This window comes from Ascidia mentula, chromosome 2, assembly GCF_947561715.1.
Source record: "Ascidia mentula chromosome 2, kaAscMent1.1, whole genome shotgun sequence".
NCBI classification, from domain to species: domain Eukaryota; kingdom Metazoa; phylum Chordata; class Ascidiacea; order Phlebobranchia; family Ascidiidae; genus Ascidia; species Ascidia mentula.
The window spans coordinates 4,635,228-4,650,364 of NC_138567.1; the positions used below are offsets into that span (position 1 = coordinate 4,635,228).

Sequence of the window (15,137 nt, forward strand, 5' to 3'; positions counted from 1 at the left end):
CCAGCTGATAACTTCTGTCCCAAGCCCAAAACCAATAATATAAATTGGCTTCATTGCGCGAAAGAAAAATAAACTGTTTGCAAAATACAAATGTGACACTCAGAGACGCAGTAGAAGGGAAAGAACATGTGTCAATTTTTATTCTATAGTTTATGAAAGCACCGTTGCACTAGCGGACGACAACGATTCGCTCACATGTTGTTTTCTTGTTTTTGCGAAAAGACACCGGTAGGAGTGAACGAGACCTTGCTGGTCGAGATGAAATTGCCGCATAAATAGGCGCGGTGCTGCGTACAGTACCTGGGAGGTGATCGGCGAAAGGAGTTGCAGCAGAAGACTAATTTCCAGGGCATTTAGGTAACTGCTGTCCTTGTCAAGGGGAGATGGAGCTAGAAGACACGGAAAGGAACTTTTGTAACCTAGACCTGAAAGCCTAGCAGGCGTCGTGCAAATACAGAATGGACGCCGAAGTAAAGGAAAAATGGCAAAATGCATTTGTACCATCAATTTTAAAGGTATTGTTTTCAACTTAACTTAGAACTGGTTGCAAAAAAGATGATCTAGCAATTTCTTTCACACTGTTTAGATTAAAAATTATTTTGTTTTCTCAATATTTGGTGGAAGTGTTTTTACAAAAATTATTTTATGCAACTTCTATTTACATATTTTTGCTTTAGATTCAGCAGTACCGTCACCGAAGACTCAGCCTCTCCCAAGGGTCACTCCTTTACTTGAACTCCCTGTTAACAAGATTGCTTACATCTCTCTTGCCCGTTGCACCTAAAAATCTCCAGGTGAGCTTGTTAATAATTTATTGCTGTTATTGTGTATCACAGAATAGGCTTTGTGCCTTCAATACAGTAGGAATATTGAAAAATTTGTTGCAGCAATAAAGATTTGCATTTGCTTCGGAGAGTGATGTATTAACTGTCTGTATATGCATTGTTTTAACAAACAGGAAGCGCATGAGCAGGTGTCCCGCAAGTTTCCGGAACCCCTACTGAGTTGGGTATTAGAAGATTCAAAACAAGGAAGAGAGAGAGGGAGGAAAAAACCACACTTGTCAGTTGACAAAGTTCATCATTTTATCAAGGTTTGATTTATGTTTACACCACAGAAATAAAGTGACATCACTGTTTTACCCATCTGTTTTTAATGTTCAATTATAATTTTCTTGTGTTAGTGATACCAATGATTTTGTGATTGTTTTTTAAACAATTTGTCCAATTGTTAGGACCTTACAGGCTCAGCTCCGGAAAAGCAGGTGTCGCTATTTTTTGCAGCCATGCTTGAGTACATGTTACTGGATATCTTGAAATTGACAGCAAACTACGTGGAAAACATTTCTGGGCAAAAACCGGAGATTGAAGCCCAAGATATCAAAATAGCCATGTTTGCTGACAAGGCAAGTTGCTGATTAAATACCAATCCAAAAGCCATTTCTGTTTGATATTTATCTTAAGTTAAACTAAAAGCACTGATATTGATGTGTAGTATTTACATTGCAGGTGAGTCACTTTTAACAGTGGATAGAATAAGGTCATTTAAATCATTTATTTAATGTTGCTGGTTTCAAGCGCAAAATCAATTTCCTTATCTTTACATACTAATATTAAATACAACTAAAATCGCATTATTCTTTTAGTAATTTATGCTTGCTTTGTAGTGGCGTGTCTCTTAAATTGAACTTATTCTAAACAGATATGGTTTATCAGATCACAAGGTTGATTAATCTTATCTTCATTACAATTGAGAAAACCTGTTTTTATGAATTTCAGGTACTTGTGAATATATTTCAAGAGGATGAAGTGGAAGAAGATATTCCGTTGCTGCCCATAGTAAGACCTGAAGATATAGGTTAGTATTTGTTTGCCGAAAGGTGTGATTTTGGATTTATTTAAAACTGGTATGACAAAGTGTTTACTTGTGTCAATCAGGCATTTCTTTTCTAAGAAAAATCCCTTAATATACCTCAAGCACTGTATTTATGCATTTAAGAAAATTTCCTTGCAAGCAACTTCAGCTATTGTGTTTATTAGTATTAATTTGTGATGAAGTCATAATAGTATATAATACAGATTTTTATTATAAGTGTATAAGCTGATGACTTATTGGGACAATCTTCGCAGCTAATAAACATACACACATCTATTGATGCCATTAACTTTTGCACAATGATTGAAGTGATATTTTGAAGTGAAGTGAATATGTGGCTTTCTGAATGAATCATGGTGTTGTCGGATGACTATCAGACATATCGGTGTGATTTGTTTGTTTTCGCAACACTGTAATGATACAGTCTGGTGTGGTTTCTATCCTAACACCAAGGGTGACTGACATTAATTTGATGTTTAGCCTGTCTTATTGAATAACAGCAGTTACATAAAAAAATCCATCTAAAAGGTTTCAATTAGCCACAAGATAGTTTTGTGCATAAAATCTCTTGTTGTCCACAATTTTAAATGACATTTTAAGTTACGAACAATTTGTACTTTTTCTTTTGTCTGGGAGGCCTTAAATATGATTGTTGTGTTCCGCAGACAAAACGATTTGAGAAACACTGTTTCATAACAATCATAATGAATTATGAATCTGACGTTCTTCTGGTGAAAAACAACAAACATGCACCTTTTGTTTAAAAAAGATTGTATTTTCTGACGATAACAATCATAGTTGAACAAATGTTGTCCATTCAAATGCAAACAAGTTGCAAATTTACCTGTGATTAAATCTATGACATGTTCTATTTTAGGTGATGCTTCATATTTGACTTTGGTGCGAAATTTGTTGGGTGATGAGCAACGATACCTGCGAGATTTGCAACTGATAATAAAACTGATAAAAAAGTTTTTCGCCGATCAATCAAACCTATTCTCGGAAGCGGTGTGTAAACAAAAATGTTTTATTCACATGTGTTATTGTTCGAATGCTTTCTTGTTTTATAAACAATAAAGCCAATGGTGTTCCAAGTAAGCCGTACGCGGGCCTCTGTTTTGACCTGCTAGGTGTCATCAGTGCAGTTTTGTTACTGGTGATGATCTTGCCAGCTAATGTACTAAGCGTAAACTGTTAATGTTATTGTAGGCTTAATTCTCGTCCTGAGCCCTTTTTAACTGAAACTTTTGTTGCGTTCACACTTAGAATGCAATTTTACTAATATTTTGGTGTTATCTTGCTAATATTTAGTTTATGTTTTTGGTCAGGATATTGAATTGATCTTCGGGAACATCGAGGACATCGCAGAACTTTCCATGAAACTTATTGTGATGCTGGAGGAAGCGATCGAGATGACAGATGAAACAAACCCTAATCCTCTTGTTGGAAGTTGCTTTGAAGAGCTTGCGGAGGTTTGAAACCAACATAATACATGCTGTATAATTGTTTGTGTAATGCGAACGCACTTTTAAAATGGAAACAAAAAAAATTAGCAGCTAATTGCATTTTAAAATACTGTGTATCCGAGGACCTAAGTTAAACTCAGCCATGCATTAAAAGGTAGTGCTATTTTTTCCTTTAAGAACATCACTTACCTATTCATAATGAAGTTAAATAATGCAAATTATCTTCGTATTTGCAAAACTATAATATATAATGACCTTGTCAAGTCAAATAGTTACTGCTATTTCTTAAGAGGCTGCAGACAAGGTGATGTTGCTGAGCCTTAGCTTATCGACCCCTGTTGCACAGAATAGCAGTTGTAATTGTTTATACAGGAATGCAGTTTTGAGCTGTATTCGGATTATGCACTGAACATAACCAAAGAGGAATGGAGGAAGAATTACATGGAAATACTTCTACAAGCAAACATTAATGCTGCCCTTAAGGTTGGTTAGATGCTAATTTAACGGAACTAAAATTTTGTTTTCTGTTATTAATTTTATTTGAGTCAGGTAAGTGTATTGTGCCATTTAAACAAAAAGTGTTTCTTGACCTTGTCAAAATCTTTGAAGGGATTTTTTTTAACTGAACGTTATCTAGGTTTTAGGAATGAAAGAATGGAACCAGCAAGTAAAACTCGCTTTGCCATTTTATGTCCGAGAAACCTCATAGTATTTATAGACTGCCAAGTGATGTTTTTTTACATGTTAAATTGGATCTGTGTTTCTGTGACTGGACAAGTCTTTTGACTGATTGCCAAATTGCATCTACACTATTATGAGATAAAATCTTGTCTATGCGTAAAGGTTGAAACTACCGCACTCGTGGCACAAACTTTTGACTTCCTATTTCACCTTTGCAGACGTAGTCACCGCATAAGATACATGATGCTGCATTTTGAAGTGCAGATGTCATCTAATTTTATTAAGTTTATTTTTATTATTGTGTCACAATGCCACAGAGAGGTGAAAATTGCCCGAACTGTCATCGACCCTGACACGAGCGGCATGAAACCTGTCAGATTGTCTGTTCTGTGATTGAACTTGTCGTGAATAAATTACCAAATTTCATGTCCAAGCCTGCTGTGTCATTGCAATTTAGACTAATATATTAAATTAACTGCATGGTGGAACTATGCACATGTAACTTGTTTTGCAACATTTTACCTCCGGGCAATCTAATTATATATAAATATTACCTTGTTACTTTACTTTTCATACATGTCTATCATACACAAATAAATTATTCGGATTGGCTTGGGGGTTAAATCTTGTTGCATAAACTTAAAACTTGTGAGATTGCTGGGCCAACAAGCTGGAGTTTTTTTTTAAATCAATTGTTTTCCATTTTGCAGAGCCAGTATGAAGGATTCCGCGACATCGTTTACTACGTACTTCCCAACCTACTGCTTGCTCCAATTTATCATTGTTTTTATTATTTTGAGCAAATCCAGGTGGGTGTGCTATAGTGGGTGGTCAATTGGTGATATTTGTTTGAATATATGTTGGTTTATGTAATAAACATGTGACTGGGTCCTACCAAATGTTTGCTGTCGTCACAAATGGAATAGTTTACTGTTAGTTGACTTTCCCATAAAACTTTAGCAATAAATTATAATTATGTACACACATACAAATGTGTTAATCAACGTTTATTAGCTGTTGGACATGGAGGTAGCAGGTTATTAAGATATTTGGTTAAATGCATTTACTTTTTTCTAACAACATTGCAAGATAAGTCATCAATCTATTTGTCATAGAAAGGTTTGTGTTTTGTAGATTTTAGAGCAAAAGTCTACTGACGAAGATAAAGAGTGTTTTAGTCAAGCAGTGAGTGCAATTGCACCAATCAAGCCTATATTAGAATCATGTGCTGCTACTTTGCCCAAGAACCGACCAAGGTTTGATTCTCTTACATCTAACTTGCAACATGTGAAGAAAGCACATATACCTGATCTTTAGCATCGTGTACACCAAATAATTACATTGCATCAAGTCTTTGTCACATTGCCCCTTTTTTCTAAGTGTTGTCTACCGACGTGGTCAGCTTCTTGTAAAGAGGCCTGTGACTGTGCAATGGTACAAAACGTACTCAAGTGTATCTTTGTGAAAAGCTTGTAAACACTTGGTTATAAACATACTTAAAAAAAAAATAAAAACTTTTTACACCTAAAAAACTTTTTAATATTTCTATGTTGCAGTGAATCCAGTTTGCGCATCTCATGGAAGGGGGGAGTTCAAGCTGAGAAAATGAAAAGAATTGAGGAAAGTATCGAAGGTTGGGTGGGAAAAACAATTACTCAAACATGCAACGAGTTCATTTTTGAGGTAGAATCCAAAACATTTTCCACATTTTGTAACAAATACTATAAACATACTTGTTATTGGGAGCATCATATTATAAAAATAATTGTGAACATAGTTAAAGATGGTAGAATGTGTAATATTATTGTTAGATTTTGCAACCTGCCTTGCCTATCTGACAGTGCTGTCTATAGTTGGGTATTATTACAAATCTCCAGCAAATGTGACTCCACTGCTATTTCCTTGGTGCTCAATGGTATGACTGTGACCTCCTTTAGAAGATATATGAACACTTTTATCGCTGGTACAACAAAAAAAAACACAAATAATTTTGATTTCCAAGCATATTTTTATAGACAATGCTTTTAAAGGCATTTCTCGTTTGCAGATGTATGCTTCTGGTAACAATATCTCATTTTAAATATTAGGGTGATCTCACTCGAATAACAGGAAAACGAAATTCCGAGCGGAGAGTATTTCTGCTCGATGCTCTTCTTGTGTGCTGCAAGTCAAACCAGCAGAGAAGGCCAATGCCTGTTGCCCTGACACACGAGTACAGATTGAAAGAAAAAGTTCTTCTTCGAAAGGTAAGATCAGCAATATAAAATTTCCTTGTCTGAAATTGATATCCTTTTTTTTTCATTCTTACTACATGTATTTGGTGCATTAGTCACAAACCATGCTGTGTATGACTTTGTTGTAATTTTTTTTTGAGAGCGGTGGGGATTTTGCAATGCATGTAAAAACAATGAAGAGCCATTAAAGGCTTCCATGATCAATTTTGTCTAAGTAGCTATTGTTTCTTGGGATTAACAGTAACACTACTTTCCAGTGCAATCTAATTGTTATTTTTTTAACCAAGATGGTTGTCAACGACGACGAAACCAACGATTGCCAGTTTTTTGTTTCCGATGGTGAGACCAAGTACATATTCTGCGCTCCAAGCACCATTCTGAAACGGGTGTGGATGTCCCACTTGGTCCGACTCCAGTATCGTTCCACGTATGACAGAATGTTGGACCAGCTGATGAGACAGGAGGCCAGACAGCAACCATTAAGGATTCCAGACCCTAAAGAGTGAGTTATGATATGCTGTTACTTGTGTATGAAGGCCATTTTATGTGGATGGCTTTCCTTGGCAATCACTACTGTTTTATGACGTAGAGTTTTTCCATGCAGCATGCTAGTTAACACAAAAAATACCAAACTAGTTTGCCTTTGTGTGCCAACCTATACGCACACATCAAATATATTGAGCTTTTTTCAAACTTGGCATGCATGCCAGGATATGCCAACTGACTGGGCCAACTGTATGTTGTTTGTTGAAATTTTGGATCCTAAAAGTTTATTAAGGTTCATGCCCTATTTAAGGGGATTCAATCACAAATGATTGTATTAATGGACTGAGAAGAGTACTTTGTGATTAAATCTAAACAGCATAAATGCTTTGTGCCATCAGAGTTTAGAGTTCAAACAATGCTGTCCTGATGTCCCATAATTTAGCTTTTTTAATATTGCATTATTTTATGTTTCATCATAAAATTAAAGTATGTTGCGTGCATTGGGCTGTTTAGCCCCTGGAAATTTTTGAACTTAAAATTGTGTAGCTAAAAAAATTGAATAACTTTGTGTGTTTATAACATAGAATTATTTCAGACATCCAAATACTAAAATCCACCGAATGCTGCTTTAAGCAACCTGACAAACATTCATATGAACTGCATACAATGCTCCATTAGGCCAACAGGATCCCCCTATGTTTTAATCCCCATTAATAATTAAGGGCATCATGTTTCCCGAAATGCAGCAAAATGAAATGCAGCAGCAGCAACTTGCAAAGTCTGCTGCAATCAGCTCAGCTGTTATGGTGGTAATTTCCACAAGGAAGAGCACATTAAACTGACTTGTTGAACCTCAGTGTGTACAGTTGCGGTGTTAAATTTATTTAGACACTACATTTAAAATACTAATATCTGTTAAAAGGCCATAATTTCACTTCAATGTTGGAATTAGGAATGTGCTTTTGTACCAAAAAAGAGCCAATTATGTTTCCTTTACTTTGCTATCATTATGACCGCGAATTCTCAATTGGCTCAAATAACATCACCAATCAGCACTTTACAGCTTACATTTTTTATTTAGATAATACATTTGAATTACTTGTATGGCCATAATACATCAACTTTTAGAAGTCAGAATGGGATATTTTACCAAAGAAGATCTAAAATATGTAGCCATCACATATAACATATTTACTTGAGTAAATTTAAACCGTTGCAAATAACATAGCCTATCAAAATTGCGCGGACTACATCCACTAGTTTTGCAAAACTTCCATGTTCATTATTTTTTTTAACTTTCCCAGATACCGGTTTGCTGAACCAGACAGTCCAAATAACCTGGTGCTGGATAGCGATGACCAAGTTCCACCATCTATAAAGGGTGGTACTGTACTTAAACTGGTTGAAAGACTTACCTACCACCTCTACTATGGTAAGTGGGAATCTTTGTTGTTGTTTTAACACAGCTACTAGGTTACATTACTCGTTTTATTAGACAGCAGTTCTGCCAGTGTATAAACAGGTGTGGCAGTTTTATTAAAAACATTAAGTGTTAACAAACCATCCTGTATCAGATTTGGGAAGTGGAAATGTTTGTTGTTTAACACAGCTACTTGGTTGTGTGACCTGTGTTTAAGGCAGCGTATTTGCCAATCTCTAAAGCATGCATTTTTTTTGGAATAACCAGTGTTAATAAAATATCCTGTATCAGATTCTGGATTTACGAAAACATTCTTGACGACATTTCGATCATTTTGTCAACCTCATCGATTGCTGGACCTTCTTATGGAAAGGTATCCTTTAATCTTGGTGGTAACTTTAAACACTTCCATTCACTTTATGATAAAAACGGCCTCAAAAGTATTTTGGTTGTTGTTTTGCAATTTTTTCCCATTGGCCTGAACCGAATGTCCAATTTCATGTTCAGACCCTCTCTATGTTCATCCATCTGAACATTTTTAAGGTCACATATTCATCCAAAACAGAGATTCCCAAATGGTGCGTCGTTTTAATGTTGTTGGGTCGTCGCAAGGTTCCTTCCACGCTTTGGACCAATTTGTTTCCACAACAACTTGCGTCACCTTTAAGATGTTGCACCCATAAAAAACGAATTAACGTATTTTGTAGGCGAATACGTCATTAGACGGTCAGCACCATATATGTCTCTAAAAAAGATCAAGTTTTTAGTGCGTGCTTTGTTATACCATTTTAAGAGAGATGTCACACTGTTTTATGTAAGATACGAACCACTGGTTTAAAATAAGATTTTTTTTAGTAACTTAGGCGAAAAGCTAATGCGTGCAGTGGTTGATTTATCCAGGCATCAAATTCCTGAACCACCCCCAAGTGAGGAACAAGCCGCAGCATTTGAACGTGGTGAAATCGTTGCCCGCGAAGACCTGAAGAGATTTCGGAAGGAATATCTTCAACCAATACAACTTCGGTAAACACGATAATTATCATTAAACATGTCATAATAATTACTTTCCAGAATTAACATCAATTAACAGAAGAACACACAATATTTGTCAAGAAATATTTTATGGAAATCTCATGCTAAATTAAAATGTCTGATGTCGTTTTTTTATTGACTACCTTGTGTCTGCTAAAACTACCACTTTTATGCAAATAACGAGTCATTAATTGTGTTAGAAAAATAAACATTCACATAAGTAGACTACAAAAACAAGACTGTGCGTAAATTAAACTTTTTGGCAAACGTTTTTTTCCCATTCCAAAATATCACTTACAATTTTTTCACCTACGTTGACAACTGTGCGAAGTGAACATATGCGAACACAACTCAACCCTTCGTCCTTCTATTAACAGGGTAATGAACGTCCTCCGTCAGTGGCTCGAATACCATTGGTACGATTTCGAAAACGACCCAGACCTCTTGAAGCGCGTCCGCGATTTCGTTGCCAAGGGACGGGGCAAGAACATGCAGAAGTGGGCACGAACCATGTCGAAAATCATCGCCAAAAAGATGGATTGTGAGGACGACCCCCCAGTCCATTCGTTCCAGGAATACCCGCCGGTTGTGGAATGGCATTTAACTCACGAGGCTGAAAAGTTCGACATCATGACCTTGCATCCCGTTGAAATTGCAAGACAACTAACACTCCATGAGTTCTCCCTTTACCGGTAAGAAATACTGGTTGTAACTTTTACGTAGCATTGTGTATGACGTAATAATCACATTATAATACAGAATTAGACTTAAAAATATCAAGTTGTCGTGCCTTTTTCGCCATTTCAGCAGTTGTGATTAGTTGCCAATAGTAATACGATACAGAACAATTTATACAGCGCTATCGGCAAATTATGGAAACTTCCTTATTGCACAGCAACTTACACTGCTGTAGAAGGGCGTTACTATCGGCCATATATAAACCTGAAGTGTTTGTTTATCTTTCGGCCAGGAGCGGGAACTTCTCTCGATTCTGCGTACGCACACAGCACTAAACTATTTATAACCTTAACATTTCTATGGCTCGTGTGCGGTATGGTGAAAGTCAAGTGCGATATAAATATATTGTGTATGGTTGCAGTCAATGCGATTTGCCCTTGACGTGCTGGGAATTTTGATATTAAAATATATGTCCTATGTTTTAAATGCTAGAATGTCCGGAATTTTAGTGGGTGAGAAAGGATGTTCTTTGTATTTTAATATAACTTTAATATAAGCCTGAATACTTTCCGATTGTTAAAAGTTCTTATGCCACAAAAAAAGGTAATTAATAACAAATGCTTCAAGTAGGGATAAGGATTTTGACATATCATGTGGATTTAAAGCTATGCCATGTGATAATTGCATGAATTAGTGAAATATTTGTTATTAATTACCTTTTATTGTGGCATAAGAACTTTTAACGATCGGAAATTATTCAGACTTATATTAAAGTTCTGTGTTTTCTCTGTGAAAGTGATGATGTTTCGCAGAATGAAATAACCGATAAGCGGTTACTAACAACAGACATTTTTCTGGTATCAGTAATTGTGGCGTACTTGAAACATAACCGATTGTCAGTGAGGCAACGTACGAAAAGTTCATTAGTTGCAATGGCGTTTTTCTTGTCAAGTCCGAACAAGATGCAGAAATCATGCTCCCGGTGAGGTTTGAACCCTCGACCCTGGGCATACCCGGCCCAACGGTCTTCCTGCCGAGCTACAAGAGCTACCCTATCAAGTTTACAATAGCATACGCCGTCATATACTGTGGATCTTAGAGACAGTAGCGTTATGCGATGCTAGTTAAACGACAAACAGTTAACACAACGAGTATACGTAATTTTCCACATTAAATCTAAACTTTTTCAACTTCTGAGAGCCGACCAAGCAACGAAAGTGTACAACATATTGCCTATGCACTTTTACCGTTACGGGACACTAATTTCGGTGTACACAACTGTTCTAAATGTTTTCAACAGTAAAGTTCAACCATCCGAGCTTGTTGGGAGTGTTTGGACAAAAGCTGGCAAGGAAGAAAATTCGCCGAATCTGCTTCAGATGATTCACTTTTCAACGACCATTACAAGATGGGTTACCATATCCATACTTAAAGTAAGAGATGTTTGGTTGTTAACGTTCAACATTCGTCAGCATTTTTCAAATATTGACACCGGTAGTTTGTAACGTATGTGAATGATTTCAACTAAAATTAATAAAATAGTGGTTAGAATTACAAATTGTAAAATGCTCTTGCATTAAAAGGTAAATGAAACTGAAAGTAGGCGTTACGTCATAAACGAACAGTATTACGCTTAACATTTGTATGCAATTTCAAACCAACCAAGTTGTATCGGTAGTTTGAATTTAATATGAAGTGGCTTAAGTGAAACTGGATATTTGTATGTGGTTAGAACCTAAATTGAGGCACGAGAATCAAAAGTAAATATTTCATGAAATTACAAACATCTGGTCTCCACAATATACAGTATTTCTAAACCCTTGTTTTTATTCGAAATAGTAAACCGATTGATAGCAGTGTTACGTCATAAACATTCTTACAGATGAAAAACATCGAGGAGCGGACGGCGGTGATGAGTCGCACCATAGAAATCATGCAGGTACTCAAGGGACTGAACAACTTCACTGGTTTGCTGGAATTTGTCGCAGCGTTCAATGCGTCGGCCATACACAGACTAAACCATACCAAACAGGTGAATGTGATGGCATTTTCTGTTTTAACTGCTCAGGAATATTGCTTCGGTATGTGTTGTCACGTGTATCTATCCCAGAATTTGCTGGCTATATTTCCATTATATACAGTTTAATGACAATTTATGCTGAGTTACACTCTTATACATATATTTTGCCCTTATATATAACCTAATTTTTCCGACTTATATGTGTACAGTTTTAATGCCAAATCATATTGACATACATATTGTGATGATTACGTTACAGTTTTCATCAATAAGTTTACTCAATTAGTTTAAATAAGCAAGCGTAATTTATCATGTGTTTGATGTTCAGCGACTGTCAGATCGCCTGGTTGAGGTTTTGAACGAATGCATGGATTTGTGCGAATCAAGATTGAAGAAAGTTCTCGATAAACTAAGGTCATGTGACCCGCCCTGCGTTCCGTTTGTTGGTGAGGTCACAAGTCCGATTGTTCTGTATATAATGCGATCTGATATTACTTGTTAAATAGGCATGAATTTGCCAAGCTATTTATGGGTAGCAGTATGTAAATTTCAAAGCCACAATGACCGACAGTTGATAATCTTGGTGAGAAATTAAAAAGAGCGTTTTAAAATGTTTTTATTTCAAATATTTTTTGTTTCTCCTGATATTAAGAAACCGTTTCTAATCCACAGGATCTTTCCTCACCAACATCTTAAAAACTGAAGAGGGAAATCCCCATTTTTTACCGAATTATCCCGAACAGTTGGAATTGATCAACTTCGGAAAAAGGTACCTTGGTGTCTTGGTTTATACAAAGCGTTATTAGGATAATTGCTTCCATTCATGTAACCTTTGTTTAAAAAACAAGAATGCTAAAATCAATAGTAACGATAAATTTGAACACTTGTTATCTTACAAAGTCGTCATTACTTAGAGCAAATTTGATAGTGCCCCAAATTTTTTGATAGCAGAGAGGTGTTCACCAAAATTTTTTGATCGCAGTATCCTGCAAGGTTATTTAAGTTGACCAGTTGAATTCCAAAAACATGAAATAACCCGAAACGTATTTTTTTAAATTACGACTTTTTTCCATTTTGGTTAATTCTCATGCGTTTTCCAAAGACGTAACCGACATATTGAGCTGTTTTTTGCCTAAAACTAGATGTAGGCCATGCTGGAATGTTTCACTTTGAGAGTAGCTCCTCCAGAGAGTATATTATGCTTTAAAACCCTACGAGTGATATATTGTTGGTTGAAAGTTGGTTGCGACCATTTGACCAACAACCAATAAACCATATTAAAAGATGTCAACTCTATTGTGTGTTACAGGCGCATGGTGGCAAGTATTATGTTGGACATTCAACAATATCAGAACCAACCTTACAACTTCCAACCAGTTAACGAAGTTCAACATTACCTGACCCATCTAAACCCGATGGGTGAGATGAGCGAAAAGGAATTTCGTGAACACGTTTACAATCTTTCATTAGAGGTGGAACCGCGTCAACAACCGAAAGCGGCTGCTTTTGTAAGTTTCAGTTTAGCAGTTAAGTGTTTTGTTAAATACATGAAAAGTTCTGTCAGTTTTAAAATTCTGTACATTTTTGAGCGGAAACAAAAAAAGCCTGTATGAGTTCGAAACGTTTACTAGCAATATGATCAACAGTATTCTAGCTTTGGCTTTTCTACTTCAACAAAAAAAGTGTTTCACAAAATTAATCAAGGGTTTCAAACTTCCCAGCCAAAAACCTTTCAAATTTTTGTCGTTGTGTAAATTGATTGAATCCTAAAGTGTTTCATGCAACCGCACAACAGCAGATCGTTTGAACCCTTTGTTGTTTTTTCTGTTTTTCGCCCCTTACCCTAATGGACTTGTGGTATACAAAAGATATAATGTACATTTCGGGACGGAAAAAACGTCAGAGAAAATAAAGTGTTTCATCAAATTAAAGCAAAGTTTCACTGACCACCTAAAATCATTTAAAACAGCTTTAAGGTGAAAATCGATTTGTTTTCAGTTGTTTTTGCACGTTTTTCCTCGCATACCTAACTAGACTTCTAATGTTAAACAAGCGTTAAAGTTGTTGATCGTTTTGCAGCCCAGAACGGTCACGGACAAAGAAATCAAGTCGCCTGGAATTACTTTGAGCAACAAGAAAAACAACAAGCTCGGTTTGCACAGAGAGGAGTCCCGGATGTCGCTGATGGAACGAAGAAATTCCGTCCCCGAAGAGGAACCCGCCCCAGCAACCCCAGAAGGACCCAAAACGCCAGTTGAGGAGGACCCACCGCCCCCTCCAAGGCCCCCGAGGGAACCAGTTCCACTAGAGTCTGCCCCACCGAGGATAGGACCTGTGTTTACGTTTAAAACCGAAAAGTTGCTCAAAAAGGGGGCTTCGGTTGACTTTACGGGAACAATGCCCCCTCCTTTACCACCGAAAGATTACGCCCCGTTAAGACAAGTTCCTCACCAACCTGAAGTGGGACATTTCCACAATGTGGAACGTTTTCCTTTTCACAACCCCTACCCCAGCGCGTTTATTTACCCCACCGATCCCCCGGAACCCCAATTTACCCCTGAACCCGTTCCAGAACCCCCTAACCACGCGTTTTCCCAGTCTGCCCCGCGGTCTGCAAACTACGGCGGTTTTGCTCCCCTAGAAAGCGGCCCGCCTCCCCCTGTGCCCCCTAGGGATCCTCCGGTGGTTCCCCCGCGAGACCCGCCCCCTGTATCGATGCCCTACGACAGCTACCCGGGAATACGATATGTACCCGACCCCACGCGGTTTACAACCCCTGGGGGAACTCCCCGCTTAACCCCCGGGCCAGACCAACCACCCCCGGTGCCGAGACGTAACCCGGCCCCTCCCTAATATGACGTCATAAACACGGTACTGACATTCTACAATTTCTTCGCACCATTTACGCTGTTGTATCGCTAATGAAATTTTTTTGTGTGAAATCCGTCGTCGCTTTTTTGTTTTTTCTTACCGCGTGCTTTGCTATTATCCCTACTTCTTGGTTTGGCGAATTAAAACTTATGAACGTCGTGCAATTTAAAACGCCGTCCCACTTATGTTGTTCGGCAACCTATGCCCTCGAAAGAAAACAGATGAGCAGATGCGAGGACCTTTTGATATTGAGATCACATGACATTCTCAGCAGTGGGGGGTTCTAATATTTTAGCATCCGGTTCTCTTACCAGCAGTATGTCATATAGTAATCTCGGAAATACAGTGCTTTAAGTGACAGCAGGTTTGCGCTG

General features: G+C 37.3%; 1 protein-coding gene across 1 annotated transcript; it reads left to right on the forward strand.

The window, feature by feature from the left end:
• The first annotated feature begins 293 nt into the window (after nucleotides 1-293).
• On the forward strand, nucleotides 294-14,921 carry LOC145888439 (son of sevenless homolog 1-like). Its single transcript, XM_082979185.1, has 23 exons — nucleotides 294-515; nucleotides 678-794; nucleotides 959-1,093; nucleotides 1,235-1,405; nucleotides 1,779-1,857; nucleotides 2,753-2,883; nucleotides 3,204-3,347; nucleotides 3,714-3,824; nucleotides 4,733-4,831; nucleotides 5,157-5,278; nucleotides 5,579-5,705; nucleotides 6,110-6,268; nucleotides 6,544-6,758; nucleotides 8,047-8,174; nucleotides 8,454-8,535; nucleotides 9,063-9,185; nucleotides 9,572-9,886; nucleotides 11,173-11,305; nucleotides 11,755-11,904; nucleotides 12,221-12,338; nucleotides 12,565-12,661; nucleotides 13,202-13,400; nucleotides 13,972-14,921. The coding sequence occupies exons 1-23, from the start codon at nucleotides 459-461 to the stop codon at nucleotides 14,743-14,745; spliced, it is 3,786 nt and encodes a 1,261-aa protein (XP_082835311.1). The 5' UTR covers nucleotides 294-458; the 3' UTR covers nucleotides 14,746-14,921.
• Nucleotides 14,922-15,137: the final 216 nt, after the last annotated feature.

What these genes read in the sequence shown, in the direction of transcription:
- LOC145888439 (XM_082979185.1), top strand. Translation starts at nt 459, where the DNA reads ATGGACGCCGAAGTAAAGGAAAAATGGCAAAATGCATTTGTACCATCA. An exon ending in GCAACGAGTTCATTTTTGAG is followed by an intron (nt 5,706 to 6,109) that starts GTAGAATCCAAA and finishes TTTAAATATTAG; the next exon opens with GGTGATCTCACTCGAATAAC. An exon ending in AGGATTCCAGACCCTAAAGA is followed by an intron (nt 6,759 to 8,046) that starts GTGAGTTATGAT and finishes TAACTTTCCCAG; the next exon opens with ATACCGGTTTGCTGAACCAG.